The sequence below is a fragment of the Cricetulus griseus genome, chromosome 5 (assembly GCF_003668045.3).
Source record: "Cricetulus griseus strain 17A/GY chromosome 5, alternate assembly CriGri-PICRH-1.0, whole genome shotgun sequence".
NCBI lineage: Eukaryota > Metazoa > Chordata > Mammalia > Rodentia > Cricetidae > Cricetulus > Cricetulus griseus.
This window is the reverse complement of record NC_048598.1, coordinates 82936057-82954553: the sequence shown is the minus strand read 5'-3', so window position 1 is coordinate 82954553 and position 18497 is coordinate 82936057. Positions and strand designations below refer to the sequence as shown.

The window sequence follows — 18497 nt, the reverse complement described above, 5'->3', positions numbered from 1 at the left end:
CACCTGTGGACCTTGAGTTCACTGTCCTGCTGAAGAACTTTCCAGGTGTTTCTGATGTGCTGCTTTGTGAAGCTGAAAAACTCGTAAGGCCAAGGACCACACATATCACTAAATGAATTCCGTTCAGGTGGTAAAGGGATAGGGACTTAAATATCAGTGAAATTTCAAACTTGAAATTTGAGAGTTTTGAAAATGGCATCTTATATTAATAGCAAACACATAATTGCTACAAAGAGATAAATAACAATGACCAGCTTAATCAACATAAAGCAATTAGGCTTCCTAGAATTTGGGCTCAGCACTCAGAGGGCTCAGACAAGAGGATCACTGCAGGTTTACACAGTGAGCCAGAGGCCAGAAAACATAGCAAAACCTGGCCTCAAAAAAATCAAATAAACAACAACTAATTGAAAACAAAACAGAGGTCCTGGCTGTCCCTATGTCTGGGGAAGACTTGTTGACTCAGCTAAAAGACAGAAAAAAAAAAAAAAAAAAAAAAAGCACACCTAAATTAACAAGGGGGCAGTCATTTAATGCAGAAACCCAGTTAACATAAAGAGACACAAAGCCAAATAACAGGTAAGACTTCAAACGATACTGCATAGTGTTACAGATCAGCTCTTACACAGTCGGTCTGTTGTTCTTATGCATTAGAATCCAGTACAAAGACAGAAAGTTGACTTCAATTCATTAAAAGTAATAATAAGGCAACAGAAGAAGAATCCTCTGGTGACAAGGAACAGCCACAAAGAATGCACAAATATCAGATGCTGACACAACAAGACACCATCAGGACTAGTTCTGAGGATGCTGCATTAAAATCGAACAAGCCTGATACAGTGACAAGAAAATTATACTCGTTTTGTTACGAATCCTTTTGCAAATAGAAACGACTCTCCGGTGATGGTTATATACAAACTTTCTGAAAGAAATGGAAATTGTACAAATTTTCCCATCGCTGTTCCTCTTTTCTGGTGCCTATAAATGTCCCGTGGCACTGGTCCTCATTTCGGACAGTCAAAGTGTAAATAGTCATTAAAGCACTTGAACCCACAGTAGTCTTGTCCTTAGAAAGGTTGGGAGGTTCTGCTTGATTTTCTGTCACTCATCTGGAAAGGGCAGCAGGCAACAGGTTGGAATGCAAAAGACCTCTTTGTGCTTGGAACCCTGGTGTGAACTCAGTTCCACTCCCCTTAGGAGTGACCCCACTCGGTAGCTGGGGCTTCTACAGTGCAGACAGTCATACAGTGGAGTCCCTGCCAGACTTCAGGTGTGCAATCTTGGTCCGGCTAATAAACGGATAAGCGATGCAGAGGCCTCCAGCTGCCACAATAAAGCCTAAACTGCACCAGGCACAAAAGATAGACCAGCTGTAGCCATGTTCCACATCGTGAGGCAGGCTGTAAATTAGCTTCGGGACCCGGTTCAAATCATAGGAGACACTGGCAGCATACGTGCAGAGTGAGATGGTGCAAAATATCCCTACAAGGAATGCAAAGAGAGCAGAGTGATCAGTTGTGCTTTGCTCATGTCCAGGCAAAACACCAGACAAGCCTCGGTGAAAATCAGATCACCCCAAATTCAGGAACACCTGGAATTCTATTACTTGAATGGATTCAATCTGTAAACATCAACAAATAGCAGGGAAAACTCAGATCATTTAAACCTCTCAGATTTGTCTTGCATAGTTTCTGCAAGCACTCTACCAACTGAGTGACATTCCCAGACCTTAAAATTTCGGTTTTTTAGCGGGGAGAATCTAGCAACCTCTCAAATCTAACACAAAACAGCCATCATTTCCTTTGCTCTATACCAGACTTACACTTTCATACAGTTGCAGATATTATACAAAGACATCTTTTCTTTTCTTTTTCCTTTTTGTATACATTGGTTTTGTTGTAGCAAAGCAACACTTCAACATTTAAAAGGGGCATCTTTTGATGATTATGTTTACCAAGTTTACTGTAAGATTAAAAGAATTGTTAGAAGTGGCTTTTTTGGTAAGATACAGAATCTAACACACACTAGGCCTTTAGCAATTTTTAAAAAAAAAATAAAATAAAGTAATGAATACTTCCAAATAATATAAACTACATCTAGAAATTTGGAATTGATATAAAAATTTAAGTAAAGGTATTGTGTACTTCAGTCATGCAAATTGTAATTAATTTGAGTGGTAAATATATACACCATACATTTACATAAGTATTTATGCTATATGACATATTGTATACATAAAACAATATTTTACTTTATCATATCAATATGTGTATAGACAATTGTCCTTTAAGAACACTAAAATCAGGAATGGGCAGACAAAACAAGGGCTCATTTGATAAAGTTCTTGCCTTATAAGCATGAAGATATTGGTTTGATACCCACATAAAAAGCCAATCACGGTGGCACATACTTATAACCACAGGCAGATGGCCAGCCAGATAACGTAGCTCACTGGGCCAACAACAACAACAACAACAACAACACACACACACACACACACACACACACACCACTTATAAACGTGTTTCTTAATGTCCAAGAGATGTAGTTGCTTCCTGCTCTCCAATGGACCCTCAAGAATGTTTTATGGGAGTGGGTATAGGATGAGAATGGGGTATTCACAGAGTTCATGAAATAAAATAAACAAATGAAACCAGAAACTGGCATTCAATCAAGTGTTAGAATGTCCAAGCCCTACACAGTCTCTCATCATGCCCTGGATTATTGCTGTGAACAATGAAAGTGGCATCTGTTTGCTGGGAAATGGCGTTATATCCTTGGGGATACATGAGGCACAGAACTTAAAAGACAGAGGCAAAAAGAAGCAAGAACTCTACCCCTGTCTTAATCTGCAGCTTTTGGTGATCAAAGCCACTAGCAGAAAAAACAAACTTAGAGCAGGCAGCTATTTGCAGGGAATAAAGATCACCCTACATCCTAATGCCATTTTACAGGCTCTAGACTTCTGCTTTCATTTGGGTCATGCAAAGGCACATTACCTAAATCTTTTTCCAAATGTGCACTTGGAAAATAAATATTCCAAAATAAAAGTACTCTGTCTGAGATAACTTGGTATTTCCTACTCTTTGTCTGGCTTTGTTTCTAAGCTCAAAAATAAATGATTTTGTTTTTCTGAAAAGGATAAAGTAATATTGTCTGGCTTCTTTCTGCACTGGTTCATTTTTTTCCAACTTTTTTTTATTTGAATTAGAAACAGGATTGTTTTATATGACAGTCCTATTTCCCTTCTCCCACCCGGCGTCCTCTCCTACCCACCCACCCCCAACTAAAACTTTATCTGTCACATATCTTTTCTGCTCCCCCTGGATAGTGAGGCCTTCCATAGGGTGTCATCAGAGTCTTTGGTATCCTTTGGGATAGGGCCTAGGCCCACCCCCGTGTGTCTTGGCTCAGGGAGTATTCCTCTATATGGAATGGGCTCCCAATGTCCACACCTATGCTAGGGATAAATTCTGGGCTTCTACAGGAGGTCCCATAGATTTCTGAGGTTTCCTCACAGAAACCCATGTTCCTTGGTTCTGGAGGGTTTCTCTGTGTAGCCTTCGCTGTCCTGGAACTCACTCTGCAGACCAGGCTGGCCTCGAATCCAGGGATCTCTGAGTATTGATCACCTCCAGAGTATTGGGAGTAAAGGCATGTGCCACCACTGTTTTTTGTTTTGTTTTATTTTTTAACAGTAGACATATTATTCGAGTTGTACAAAGGGTAGAAACCACTCTTTCATCAAGGAATAGACCATTCAAATGAGGACTTCCCTGCTTTTACCAAACCCTGTGAAGAGCAAATGTTTACTACATCTGTCCACATGACTGCACTGACAACAAAAACCATGTTTGTGAACATTAAGTCCCTAAAGAAATGCTGACACTAGAAGGAGGGAAAAATTGATCTCTGGAAAATCAACAGGTAAAACATAATGGTGGAACAATGACCTCTTCCCAGGGAAAACAGCTTCATCCTGCACTCAGATGTCTGCACATGGCTGACTGCCTAAAAGCAAGCATTTTTACAAGCAGCATGATGCTAATGACCTCTGAAAGCCTGAGTTCAAACTTAGATTTCCCAAGCATCCTTTGAAGTAAAATGTGCTGGGCTGGGCTGCAAGAAAAACGCATTCGGCTGGCTCTGTGTGACCCTGATATTGCCTTACCTTCCCTGGAGCATTCGTGGGGAACAGGGGCTTGTCAACACATATCCCTTATAGCGCTCATAATTCTGCTAATCCCAAATAAGGCACACAATCAGTGTATTGCTTAAGATGTCTTTGTGACCATGGGACGATTAGGAAACTAAGCTTTTAAAAATGGCATAGCTTACATTGCTTTCTGGATACTCTCCCTTTGATTTTATCTAAAATGTTGGTTTTTATGAGCACCCCTCCCTCCAAGAACTCCATGAAACTACTTTTGGTGTGATGCATTTTATGATTGCACCCTGGGTTCATGCTGAATAAGAAAGGATGCTAATCTGAAGAAATGGCCAGGGCACAGGTGCCTTATGTTCTGAATGAATGTGTGTTTTCCTGGGCACTTGGTGAGGGAAGACCTCATGGACACTGTGTGGAGTGAATCTAACTGGATATCTCTCTCTCTCTCTCTCTCTCTCTCTCTCTCTCTCTCTTTCTAAGATGCCAGGGGCTGAAGTTCCCTGAAGCTAAATCTGTGCCCCTCCCACCTCCCAAGAGCAAAACAAAGACTATTTTGGAATGCTTTTTGGCTTCCACCCTCACTCTTGGATCTAAGTTGCTTTGTGTTTCAGTTTGGAGATTACATGTCTATCAAAGGCCATGAGTCAAAGTCTTGTGTATCAGCTTGTGAGTGTTAAAATAATAATAGTTTTATGTCAGTGGTGGGCCTGAAAAAGGGAGCTGACACGTAATTACACCATGAGCCAAAAAGTCAAGAGGAAAGAGAAATCAGTAACAGGTGAGGGGAATTAGTGTTAGCCTCTTTTTCCAGGTCACAGCACCAAATGTTAAATATAATAATAAATAGAGTGGCCAGTTGGGAAAACGCAGGTGATTACATGTCATCTTCTTTCTGGAACCGACCACTCTACTATTATATTTAATAGTGAGTATGACAGGGAGACAGTGGAATCTTTGGGAGATGGGAACTGGTAAAAGAAAATTAGGTCACAGGGGTGTATCCTTGAGGGGACTATTGGAACTCCAAGGGCTTAGTCTGTCTATGGGCCCAAAGCAATGGGGTTCAGAGACCATGAACTAGAGACTCTGAAACCATGAACCCCCAAAACCAAACAAAATCTTTTCAATCGATTTACCCAGGTGTTTTGTCACAGCTAAGGACTGCTAACACATCTTGCAAATTTGATTGTCCTTTTCTCTTACTTTTTTTTCCTTCTTGCATATATTTATTGTACAACGAAATACCACATGCATCTTCCGGCCACTCAGGTCCTTTTGGGAAGAGGTACTCATCAATCTGATGAAATTTCATCTCCTGGCCTCACTGACATGGTGTAAGGAAGAATAGGCCTACTTGCCTACTCAGTGTCCCCTGTCTGCCCTTCCCTCTTCCCACAATGCCCCCTAGGGTCTCCAGCAGTGTCTTCCCTCCTTCTGAAAGCTCTGGAGACAAGAGGAGCTAGCTATTCCATCCAGACCCTTGAATCCCTGAGGAGCTCTACAAACACCTAGTGGCTACAGGTGTTCTTGTGCAATGGAAGGTCCATAGAAGGAAATGTACTGGAGAAGACAAACTTTTATAAAATATTATAAAAAGAAGTTTGTCCCATTCAAGATATTAAAAAAAATCCAGCTGGGTTTAGCAAGTGTTTAATACCAGTACTTGGGAGGCAGAGGCAATCAGGTCTTTGTGAGTTCAAGGTTAGCCTGGTCTATATAGTGAGCTCCAGGATCCAGGACTGCCAGAGCTACATAGTGAAACCTTGTCTCAAAACAAACAAACAATCATAAATTTGATCACAACAGGAAAAAAAAAACTTGTTTTAAATAACAAAGGCATGCCTACTGCAGCCAGATCCATAGTTCAGCCAGTTTAGATATAAGATCCATTTTAAATCCCTTACATACCTTTTAATGTTCTGTGTATGTGGTTGATAAAGGTACTGTAGCAATGTACTACAGAGAGGGAAAAAAAAAAGAGCTATTTTCTCAGAATTCCAGAGGCTGTGAATCTTAGCCCAAGGCATTAGTATAATGGTTTGCTTCTGAAACCACCTTACCTTGGGCATGGCTGCCTTCTCTTCAAATATCTTCACATGCAACCACTCAAATCCCCCTCTTCTCTAAGACCACATCATCTACACTGGCTTACGACACAACATATTGCTCTGATTTAATGTGAGTTTCTCTTTAAAGTCCCTGTTGCAAAGTTAAGTCACACTTTGAGATCCTGGGGGCTGGGGAATCAACACATAAATTGTGGGAAATTCAACTTAACCCTTAGCACTGTGTGTGTGTTTGGGTCTTCTAACTGAATGGAGTATACTTGTATTTCTTTTACAGGTCTTAGCAAGACTACCGCCTCAGTGCAGTATATTACCACTTATTTATTATCTCTTCTGTCCCCTACCTAGCTCTGTTTAGACGAGAGGTGGTTTTATGTGATCTAAAAGGATCACGTAGAAGATCTGGAACCCAAAATGGTCTACCACTTCCCAATGTGCATTGCAAGCAAAGGTAGTAGATACCTCTTTGATTATCTGTAATCTCTACACATTGGCTAACAGGCATACACTCATAGAGTCAAGAAAGCCTGTTAAACCAAACGGAACTCTACAATGAACTGGTTAATACCATCTTAAGAAGCAACTCATGGGGGCTGATAAAAGATGGCTTGGTGGTTAGGAGCCCTTGCTGGTCTTGGAAGGTCAGGGCTTGATTCCCAGTCCCCATGTGTCACATCTCTAACTCCAGTTTCAGGGGATGCAATGCCCTCTCCTGGTTTCCTTGGGCACTGCATGCACATACTACACAAAAACACATGCAGGCAAAACCATTCAGACACACACAATAAAAATAAATCTATTTTGAACTTTAAAAAAAAAAAGGTAGTTCATGCCAAATTACTTCACATAATACTGCATTCTTCGAGGTGGCAATCTAGTTCGTACAAGGTACGAAGAGGTACGAAGAGGAGTATGCAGGTATTTCTCCATAGGGAGAAAGGTTAGTTTTCCATTCTTCCCTCTTTGCCCCTGCAAGCTCATATTTCCAGCCCAGCCGGAAGCCCCATGAGACAGAGGTTCCCCTGTCCTGAGCTTGCTCCTGGCTATGGCTGGGAGTATCTTCAAAGAATAAATAATTACTGGTTTCCTGACAACCCATGTATGCTGCAGCTACTTCTCTTATAAAATATTAAAGGGTCTTCTGCCGATATTCTTAATTAGAACACACCATGACATCACAGAAGAGCAGGACTGCAGGGGATATTTTTAAGATTGGGACAGCAAATAAATTCATGCCACTGTCCCAGATCATCAGTCCGATTTCCTGCCCTAAAACCTCAGCAGTGCCCATGGCCAGCTTGGAAGATATAATTAGGCTAACTAGGGCCATTTTTTTTCACCTCCCTCCTTTGAAGTTCTTAAAAGGCTCAAGAGTAGGAGTTGCTTTCCCTCCGCTTAGCCTGCTTGATAAACAACTGACTACTACACCCAGAGGCATAAACATTGATTTTCTCTTTCCCCGTGCCTTCAAATGATAGCCTGCCCATCATTCTTGTCTTTTTGCCCTTTCAGCAAAAAAGACTTGTTCCTTTTCATATAGGTTACTTAAAAAGCCTCACCTCCATCCTCGTAACTAAATGATGTGGCAGGCCTACTAGAGGCAGACAAAAGTTATAAGAAATAAGTAAACAAACACAATGAAAAGATCCATGATCTGCAATTCCTTAAAAAAAGAAAATCTAGCCTTTTTCTGCAATATTGCCTCCATTTCCTGCACTTTCCCGAGCTAAGGCTATGACAGCCCTCACTGGTCCTGTTTAGTGTGAATATTCATACATTTTGTTGTAGAAATGTTAGTGTATTTGATTTTGCAACAATGCCCCAGACCTTGCTGACATATTAGAATACACAGAACACATGTGCCATATGCTTTCACGAAAATAAAATATTTAGGTCTTGAATTCCAAAACACATTTAGTCCCCAGGGTTTCAGATAATATATCAAGTATCTGTGGTTTAGGGTTGTAGTTGACAGATAGCACAGATCATTCTAGAATAAGACCTACTCTAGCAGGTCCCTTTTACTGAGAAGCATTGAGGCAAAGAAGGGTCAGGTCAGGCCAGGGTGGGTGCTAGCTGCTCCTGATGTTTTGAAGGGGCTGCCTGGTCTCTGCCTCTTCCTCTGCAGTCAGCATGGGGGTGTTATATGACATGCCATGTGTGTGCTTCAGCCTTTGAAGGATGATGGGTACAGTTGGTACTAAGACCTGTACCCAGGGAGGAAAATGGAATACAAGCTTTGTTCAAAATGGAAGACTTCTGGTGTATTAAAAAAATAGTTAAGGGACAGGGAGACATTTCAGTAGATGAAGGTGCTTGCCCAGCCCTGAGTTCCATCCTGGAAAGCCACATGATGAATGAGGGAAAGAACTGAATTCCACAAGCCGTTCTCTTACCCCCACATGCACATGGTGGCATACCACACACACACACACACACACACACACACACACACACACACACACACACCACATACACCCCTTAAAAATGTAATAAAAAACAGATTAAAATTCTATAACATAAAAGATATACTAAAACTGAAAATATTGAACAAACTAGCCCTTTAGTGGTAACAGTTGCAGCTGTATTCCTATTGTCATCTAATAGAATGCTTCATTTACTCATTTTTGCTTTTTGCATGTGTCTACATATATGTACTTGAGTGTGTGAGTGTGCACATGTTTATGGAGCTGTCAGGACCACCCTGAGGAACTTTCTCTACCTTCTTTGTGACAGGAGCTCTCATTGCCTTGGAGCTCACCAAGTAGGCAAGGCTGACTCCTCATCTATTGCTAGAAACCCTCCAGGCTTTGCCTCCTCACCGCTGAGATTACCAGCACACACCATCACATTCAGATTTCTATTTTTATATGGGTTCTAAGGATTAAATGGAGGCCCTCATGCTTGGGGGAGGGGGCGGGAAACAATCACTTTGCTGAGTCATCGATCTCCCCAACCCAGCTGTTTCATTCATTCATCCATTTAACAGGGGTAGAGCTCATTCACACTGCACTGATAATGGTACACTCTAGCAACGGGGAGGAACTTAAAGCTGGAAAAGGAGGGTCTCACTGGCCCACTTCTCTGTGTGCACCACTGTTTGAGTGTGTAACCTCAGAGCATGTGATATCATAGGTCTAGTATGATGCCCCAGGTCCTTCTCCAGGAACCCTTGCAAGGCTGGAGAGTAGCACATGGCATTGTAGCCCAGCTCTCAGATGCAAACTGATGGTCCAGAAGCAGTCCTTCTGCCTGCAGGTTGTCCAGGCTGGTCAGTGTGCAACGTGGTTGAAAGAGGAAGGTTGCTCTTTGCCTCCCATTTTAACAGCTCAACTGTCACATCACTGGGGTTCCCATTGAAGGGAAGGGCTAGCTAATCAGTTCAGGCAGAGAATGAAGACACCAGCATATTAGAAAGGGCTAAGTTTAGCATCAAAAATCTGTGGGAGAGCTGCCGTCTAGAGATGCTGAAGACAGCCTGCTTAATTAAAATCAATTCTTTTAACCCTTCAATGTTTTCGCTGCCTGCCACTCCCTGAAAAGGCACTCCAGCCAAGTTATCTCAGCTATTGGATTAACCAGCATCTTAGTGTCCTGGTAGGAATTTGAAAGCATTGTTCCTCTCAACCAAATCAAAAGGAACTTCCTTACACCCCACTTCAAGTGACAGAAGAGCATAGCACCCTGAAAACCATCAGCTTTTTCTCTGTGACTACAAGACACTTGATTTTACTTTCCTTTTTGTAAAACAAAACAAAACAAAACAATGCATCTCCTTGGCCTCCCTGGAACTGTTAGACTTGGCTTGCGTGGTCTTGTGATTTATTTCAATACTAACAGCTGTTTCATACACCTGAACATCCTTAGTTACTCCTGCACCACCTATGGTAAAAGATGGCATTTAAAATAAAGTAATCCTTCTGTGATTTTTGGTGTGGGGCCTTTCAAGACTTCGGGAAAGCAGCCAGGTATTATAATGTATAGCTGCAATCCCAAGACTTGGGGCAGAGGCAGGACTGTTGCAAGTTCAAAGCCAGCTGAGACTACATAGCAAGTTCCAGGCTATCCAGGGCTACATAGCAAGTCTCTATCTGAAAAGCAAATAAACAACAATAATACTGCTTGGGGGAAAGCAAACTACACTTCTTTAATGTATTTTGAGCTAGAAACCATATACTTGGGATACAACTAACAAAGGGGAAAGAAAAGGAGGAGATTTTTCCTATGAAGCCCGAACCAAGACATAGAAGAAGAATCTTAAAACAATTTGGTCACTTGTCTGGACCACCCATAGACACAAATCCTTGGCTTTTAAGGGTTCAAAACCTCTTTCCAAAGCTTAGAAACCAGCTTCAAGCCTCCCAAATTACATCACTGGATATCCCTCTAAACCTGGGAGAAATAACTTGGCTTTTCTTCCAGAACTATACAGGGTCCAGGGTCCATCTGAACATTTTGTTGGGGTGTTTATGACAGTCCACAGACAAGGTCGCACCATTGCATAGAAAAGGAGTGGAGTGGAGTAAAAAGGAAGGAGAGCTATTTGTCATGTCAAGGCTATGATGTGAACATACTAGACATGGAAGTACCACTTATCTGTTGGCTCTGAGAGAAACGTAGAAAAGATGGCATGGACATATAGGAAAACCATCATTTGTACACTTACTATATGCCATTAGAGCAGAAAACCAGATGGGGAGCACTGGAGGCATGCTGCTACCAAAACACAGGCTTGATAAATCACTTATAATAGAGGCAAATATTGGGGAGGGGAGGGAGTCTTGTAATGGTCACTTGAGTACCAAAACCTCAGGGAAGTAACGATCGCCTTCTAGAGTAGTGTTGGTTCTTATGCTGGGTCTACTTGGTGAGACTTAATTTGGCATTCTTTCATTATACACACTTTCACTTCCTGTGAAGGTTGAAAAGAAAACCATTTCTACTCTATAGCCACCTTCCCCTAGCCATTGACCCCAACTTCCACCTGCCTTTTAGACAAAAAATACCCTTCATTTGTTAACCAGAGAAACCTAGCTGTGTCTCTACACCCCTTATGTTTTAAGCAAAGTTGTCCTTCGATGGAACCTTCCAGCAGTGTCTATCACCCTCACTTCACACTCATGCTCTTCTCTTCATTAGGAGATCTCTAAAGATTTGGTTCCTGGCCAGGGCTCTCACTTTGCATGGTTTCTTTCCTTCTCCTATTGCTCTTCTTTCTGTTGCTCAGAACACACTCATCCCACTCTTGCCCAGAGTTTGGGGCTGGTGGCTTCCTCAGCCCACAGTTCTCTCCCAACTTCCAGCCATGCCTCAGGGCTTCATGAGAAACTGTTGCCTCAGCATCACCCAAAACGACCGTACACTGCCCATCTTCTTCACAGTTTCTATTGTTATCACAAATCATTTCTTATGTCTCTCCACAATAAAAATGGGCAGTGACACTGCCTGCTAGAGAGGCTGTGTCTCTAAGACCAAGAACAGGCACTGGTACAGTAAGACCTCCAACAGGAATGCCAAGGACACCATCCCCTTTACATGGACTATGAGGGGACTTGGAGCTATTGGCCTTCCTCTCCTTGAGTGAACCTGAGAAAAGTGGCCTGTCTTTGTCAAGAGTCCAAGCCAGAATCCAAGACATAGAATTAAACAATGAGAGAGAAAATACCAGCACTGGCTCTAATGACACTTTCCTCTGACCCATTAATGCTGCTATGGGAAAAGAGGGAATGCACTTTTGTGCCCTGTTCCCTTTAAATTCTGTTTCCTACAAAACTGAATGAGCCTCTTCTGCTTGCTCTCTTCTCACCAGTGAAAACAAAATCAACAGTGATATGACCAAGCTGAATGCAGAGAATGACGTGCAGTAGTATACCTGTCATGAGGAATAGGAGGCCAGCCACGTGCTGGGTCAGGCTTTCTTCCCAGAAGAAGCTGACAGTGGCCACGATGCAGCCACACAGCAGGACAGCCACCGCCATGCCCAGGAAGCCAGCTGTTATTCTTCTTAGATCTAATCTCAAAAACAGAAACAGTCAAAATCGGAGACAGATTGGGAAAGTGACAATTGCAGGACAAAGAGTTCCATTCGTATTGTGAGAGGATGCTATACAGGCAGGCATGGGGTCTGCAGGGTGGAGGATTTGGGGGATTCTATTCCTGGGATCAGTGCAGCCCTCTGTGTCCATGAAGTCATTACAGCTACAGAAGAGATGAGGGGACAACCACAGGGTAAATGTGAGCAACAAACAAGATCCATAGCAAAGTGGGCAAGGAAGACTCAAGAGACACACTCTCAGCCTTCAAAGAGCAACCCAGATGAAGGTTAGCACACCACAGTGGTCTCTATTAACCTGGCTTCTCCCTCTTTGGAACAAAGAGCCTAGAAGGCAAGCTTATAACAAAACAGAGTTTTGTCTGAGCATCCCAGATGCCAATTAGGTTTTTTTTTCATTTCTAGCAACCCATGTCTATTTCCAACAAGTATTTAAGAAAAATGTGAGAAAGTAAAGCCACCTTGGAGAAGGAAGCAGTGGCCTACAGTGTGTGCTTGAGACAGCTAGCTGTTCATAAACATCATCTCGCTGCTAAATACAAGTCTCACAAGCGGAGTGCCTATTTACCTAGGCTAAAAAGGGACTATACCCATGGGACAAGTCCTACAAACAGAGTGCCAATTCACCTATTTACCCAGGCTAACGAGAGACTATGCCCATGGAACAAATCTCCACTATATGCCTAACAGACAACATCTGTATCAGCTGTTCTCAATCCATGGGTCTCAACCCATTTGAGGGTCACATATCAATGGATACCTTGTATATAAGATATTTATATTACACTCACAACAGTGGCAAAATTACAGTTATGAAGTAGCAATGAAAATAATTTTATGGTTGGGGGTCATCACAACATAAGGAACTGCATTAGAGAGTCACAGTATCAGGAAGGTTGAGAACCACTGATCTACATAGAAATGTGTCTTCCATTTGCAACACTCACGTTGCCCTCCTTCTCATTATTTTACTTTTCCACTGTTTCTTTCTGTCCTTCCTGCTTCTGCTCCTGTCTTTGTCTGGAAGAAAGCAAACTGAAAGGAGCTCTTAGCTAGATGTTCAAAGTCTACGATGTTTCTTAAAACAAGAGTTCTCAAGCACACAACTGCTGCCCCTAAGGCCAGGTAACAAGTCTGAACAAAACACACATGAAGTAGATCTCAGTAGTGAGTGGGGCTCCTCTGCTGCTGTGGAATTGTCTTCGGGGGACTGCATGGAGGGAAGACTGGCTACAGTAGCTTCCAATCTTGGCCACAGCATCTTAGCTACCTGTGGGTTTCCCTATTTCTTGTTGTTTTTTGTTTGTTTGTTTTTGAGACAGTTGTGTAGCCTTGGCTGTCCTGCAACTCACTCAGTAGCTCACACTGACCTCAAACTCACAGAGATCCACTTGCCTCTGCTCCGAGTGCTGCAGTTAAAGTTGTGCATCACCACTGCCCAGCTGGGTTTCCCTATTTCTTCAAAGGGAGTCCTTATTTCCATCTCAGAGTTTTTAAATCTTTTAATCTGAATTAAAACAAGGCCTTTTTTCTTCCTCAGAAGAGAAAATATACATCACAAAATAAGGGATTATGGATAGTAACAATTTAAATATGCTGAGTTTAGTGTTATAGGTACAGGGTACAAAGAATTTGGAGATGGCCACATATGCGGAGAGGGACTAATAATGGCTCAGTCCTTTGCTATAACATCCCAAGAGTCTGTGATGTGAAAAATCTGTCTTATGTGACTACTAAAAATCACAAAGATCAGACATAACCTATAGGGGCCTGGCATCGGTTCCAGACATGGTGGTGTCCTAACTGGGGAATGTGGTACAGATCACCAAGCATGACTCTCAGAAACAAACAGCCAGGCCTGTGGGAGCTGAAAGCATCTTGCTCTTAGAAACTCCACCAAGGCTAATGATCAAATCTTTGCCTTGCTGGGTAAAGAGGCCAAAACTTGGAGAATTAAAGGGATGAGGTCCTTTGCTGGGCCCTGTAATTTTTTCTATCTGGCCACAGTCAGTGACAATGAGACCGGTCTTCACAGACACCTAAGACAAAGACCTTCAAACATGCTCATAAGGGGTTAAGAAGGAAGACCACCCAGATAAGACTTATGGGTTTATTGAGAAGTGCTTGTTTGAATTTGCCAGCAAGAAAGAAGTCTTATCACTCTCTCGACGTTTTATCCAATGACTTGTTTTGTTTTTTGTAACAGGGTTTCTCTGTAGACTGGGCTGTCCTGAAAAACACTCTGTAGAGCAGGTTGGTCTTGACCTCAGATATCCACCTGCCTCTGCCTCCCAAGTGCTGGGATTAAAAGTGTATGCCACCACCACCTGGCTTTTATCCAATGACTTTGTAAGTCCTAAAATCGAGCCTCCATATTTGTAGTGAGAATTGGGACATAGCCTTTTGCTTTCCAGGGCAATTTACTGGAAGAACAAGACAGTATCTACAGTGGCTTTCTCCACCAAACAACGTGTCCACAGTCCTCATCTCTGTTTGCTCACTGGAAAAGACAGCAATGCTGACTTCTGACTCTGGGGAACACGGGAAAAAACTCAATGTCTTGTTTTTCTTTCACGTGCCACCTACCACTAGCCAGTTTGCATCAACGATTTCTAGGTAAATATCCACCCTTTTTAGTTTCACTTTGCACGCTCTTATCTAGACTTTCACATTTCCTTGACAGTGAAAAAGAGCAGTTCTTTCCACCAAGATGCAGAGCTAAGAGATGCAACCCTCTGAGAAAATTATGACATGCATTCATAAAGATATTTCAGCAAAAATACAGTGATCTGAGCTAAACACAGTAACTAAAATAAATAGAGAATATATAGAGAAAAATTGAGAGCATGGAAGGTATAAGTTCTTAAACATACTAACTTATAAAAAAACATAAACATACTAACTTATTTTTAAAAATTGAGATGGGCTAGAAAGATTGGTTGGTGGTTAAAGAGCACACACAGCTATCTGAGCTTGGTTCCCAGAACCCATGTTGGGTGGCTCACAAACACCTGTAACTACAGCTTTAGAGAGATCTAGGGGTATCTCTGGCCTCTAAGGGCACCTGAACTCCCATGCATATACCCCCTCACAATACACATAACTAAAAATAAAACTTAAAAAAAAGGTTGAGTTACCTGAAGTTAGCAATGCCACTCAGGCTGACAGGCACATAGTCCTGTCTTATAGAGCTTCACACATGATTTTTCTCACACTTGAATTGTAAACACACTGTGTTCACAGCATAGCAAACTGATGCTTGGAGTGTCTGACCAAGTTCAGCTGGGTCCAGAGGGCACATAGGATAAACAGCTTTCAATCCAAACCTAAGAGAGGTAGGGATTTTTTTTTTTTCTTCTTGTGTAATCCTTTCCCAGAAATACTTACGAAGCAGGTGCCATTCATCTTGCTGGATTGTCTTGGTTAAATTGAAAGGAATGTTTCTTAAGCGGATTGGCTGCGAAAAGTGGTACTTGATAGCTGTGCATCGCTGGGCAATACCTTGAAAGAAATAAGAAATGGGATTTGCTAGCCTTTTCATTTGTAATAGAATTCTGGAGCCCAAGGCAGAATAATTTATCCTAAACCAGGGAATGAATGGGGAAGGGATAAGGAATCTCTTGATTACTGTCATTAACAGAGGCAACTCATGGCAGCCAAATACAAAAATCACATTCCATCTTATATGCATTTTTATGAGTGTGTATATATACATATATTTAAATGCCTTTCAATACTAAATGAGTTTGTTTGACTTAAACACAAAGCTATCTGGGGGGGAAATAGGCTAAAATGTTCAGATGGTTGAAGAAAACCAGCCTAGAATTTTAACACTTAAATGCCTTGTCTAAATTCAATCTAGTCTCAAACCCTCAATTAAGTTTCACCCCCAAAATTCATTAGTGTATACTCCATATATATATATATATATATATATATATATATATATATATATGGAAACTAGAAGGCATTTTTCCATAGTCAACTTCTACATGGTGATTTAGGGGGTAGTTATAATTGCCAAATAAAAGTCTCCAGCATCTGGTGTCATTCCTTAACGTTACTGACTTGAACTATGAATCTTGAGAAAGTCTTGATGGACAAAGAATTCTTTTCTTCCCCTCATCTAGTGGCATGGCCAGTCCCATATTTTAATATGGCCTCACGTTGCCATTGGGTCATCTTCAGCCCTCGTCCTTGTTCTCCCACCCACTGGCTGACTGTGGATCTGTCCTGAATCCTAGGAACAGCATCATTCTTCCCTTGAAACTCAGCAACAAACCATAATACTTCTCTCGGGGTCAGTCATCACGGCCAGCTGTCTGAATAAATGCATCTCATTAAACTGACTTTTAAGCAGCATGAGTGTGTGCTAGCCCTTTAACCCTGCAGCTGTTATCTAGCAAATCCTAACAGATAGCAAATTAATCTCTAGTGGGTAGACTCCCAGGAAGTAAAAAAGCAAAGTGAAATTAAAAAAAAAATCACATAGTGAAGGAGGTTAATCTCACAGAAATAAATACTGGGGAAACCTGACAAACACTAATATTATATTGGACAGAAGAAATTCCTAGGAAAACACAAACTCAAAGGGCTAACTCGAGGCAATAGGTAATCTATTCTGACTGTATCTACAATAAGAAAAGGGAGAGAGTTGATAATTAACTTGGTAAAACATGTCCTGTAAGGAAAAGCCCAAGGTGACTGGTGAGTTCTACCAAATGCTTAAAGAAAAATCAGGAATTCTCAGACTCTTCAAAAAAAAAAAAAAAAAAGGCACGGGGAGTGGGTGGGGGGTGGAAGAAATACCTCCTACCTGAGTCGGAAACCAAGACATCACAAGAAAGGAAGCTATGTGTGTCTGTGTGCAGGAGCAAACGTGAGTGCATATGTGTGCATGTGAGACCAGAAAACAGCCTTGGGTGTCACTCCTCAGGTACTATCTGCCTTTTTGTCCTTCCTTCCTTCCTCCCTTCCTCCCTCTCCCTCTCCCTTCCCCTCCCCCTCCCTCTCTCCTCTCTCCTCTCTCTCTCTCTCTCTCTCTCTCTCTCTCTCTCTCTCTCTCTCTGTCTGTCTCTCTGTGTGACAGGACCTGTCACAGGCCTGGAACTCACTAAGTAAACTAGCCAGACTGACTAGCTAGCAAGTCTTCAGGGATCAACCTGTTTCCACATTACAAGTGCTGGGATCACAACCTTCACCATCACAGCCTTCACCATCCCACCCAACTCTTTGTTATTTTATTTTAATTTTAAAACATACAAACAAAATATATGGGTTCTGCAGATCAAAACTGAGTCTTCATACACTTACCAATGCTCACCATATGAGTCAACTCCCCAGTCCCAGGAAAATATGTAACATTCTTTAATACATTTTATGCAAAATTCCTTCACAATACTAGCAATCTGAGCTCGGCAACATTTTAGAAAGCCATGCATCATGACCAAATGAGATATCTCTCGGGAATACAAATTGGTTCACTGTACAAAATTCAATTTATCCAGCATACCATATATGGAATAGAAGATAGAAATGATCAGATCATCCCAGGCACACAGAAAAGTCATCTGACAAAAATCCATTTGAGGGGTTGAGGAGATGGCTCGTCAGGTCAAGGGCTTGTCCCATAAGAATGACAACTACATAAATACTGGATGGGGATGGTGGTCCACCTGTAATCCCCCTTGGGCAGCAGGGAGAGGGGATCCCTAGTGCAAGCTGACTGGCTGAACTATTGGAATAAGCAAGCTCTGGTGCAAGTAAGGCACACTCTGCCTTGGTGTCTAAAGTGGAGAGTAATTTAGGAAGATGCTCAACACCAACCTCTGGCTTCTTCATGGATACATACACACTTGCACCCACACAACGGGTGACATATACATACCACGCACCACACACATACGCATGCAGAAAGAATCCAACTGATACTCATCAATGACCCCAGGTATAATTATTTCCACTAAACAGAAAAAGTCTGAAGCTCAGAGGCTAAAGAATTAGCCTGAGGCCACAGTATAAGGAAGTAAGCAAGTCTCAATGTGTGTTCTTTTAGAGGAACCCAATTCTTTAACTTTAGAAACTCATGTGAATTCTACAGATTTCTACTGTTGTTATTATTCTAAAATATGTGATCAACTCAATATGAAAAATTGGTTTTTCCAACTTAGTATTGACATGAGCACTTTTGGAAACAAAGCTGCTTTGTGGT

At 41.8% G+C, this 18497-nt stretch overlaps 1 protein-coding gene across 1 annotated transcript in view; it reads right to left on the bottom strand.

Annotated features, from left to right (window-relative positions):
- Window positions 1-529: 529 nt before the first annotated feature.
- The window catches only part of Tmem178a (transmembrane protein 178A), a 58903-nt gene continuing 40935 nt past the window's right edge, over window positions 530-18497 (bottom strand). Inside the window, exons 2-4 of the mRNA XM_027417893.2 lie at window positions 15674-15787; window positions 12107-12244; window positions 530-1482 (exon numbers count right to left, since the gene is read on the bottom strand). Of these exons, the coding sequence (XP_027273694.1) occupies window positions 1241-1482; window positions 12107-12244; window positions 15674-15787 (494 nt within the window). The 3' untranslated portion in view covers window positions 530-1240. The remainder of the gene's footprint in view (window positions 1483-12106; window positions 12245-15673; window positions 15788-18497) is intronic.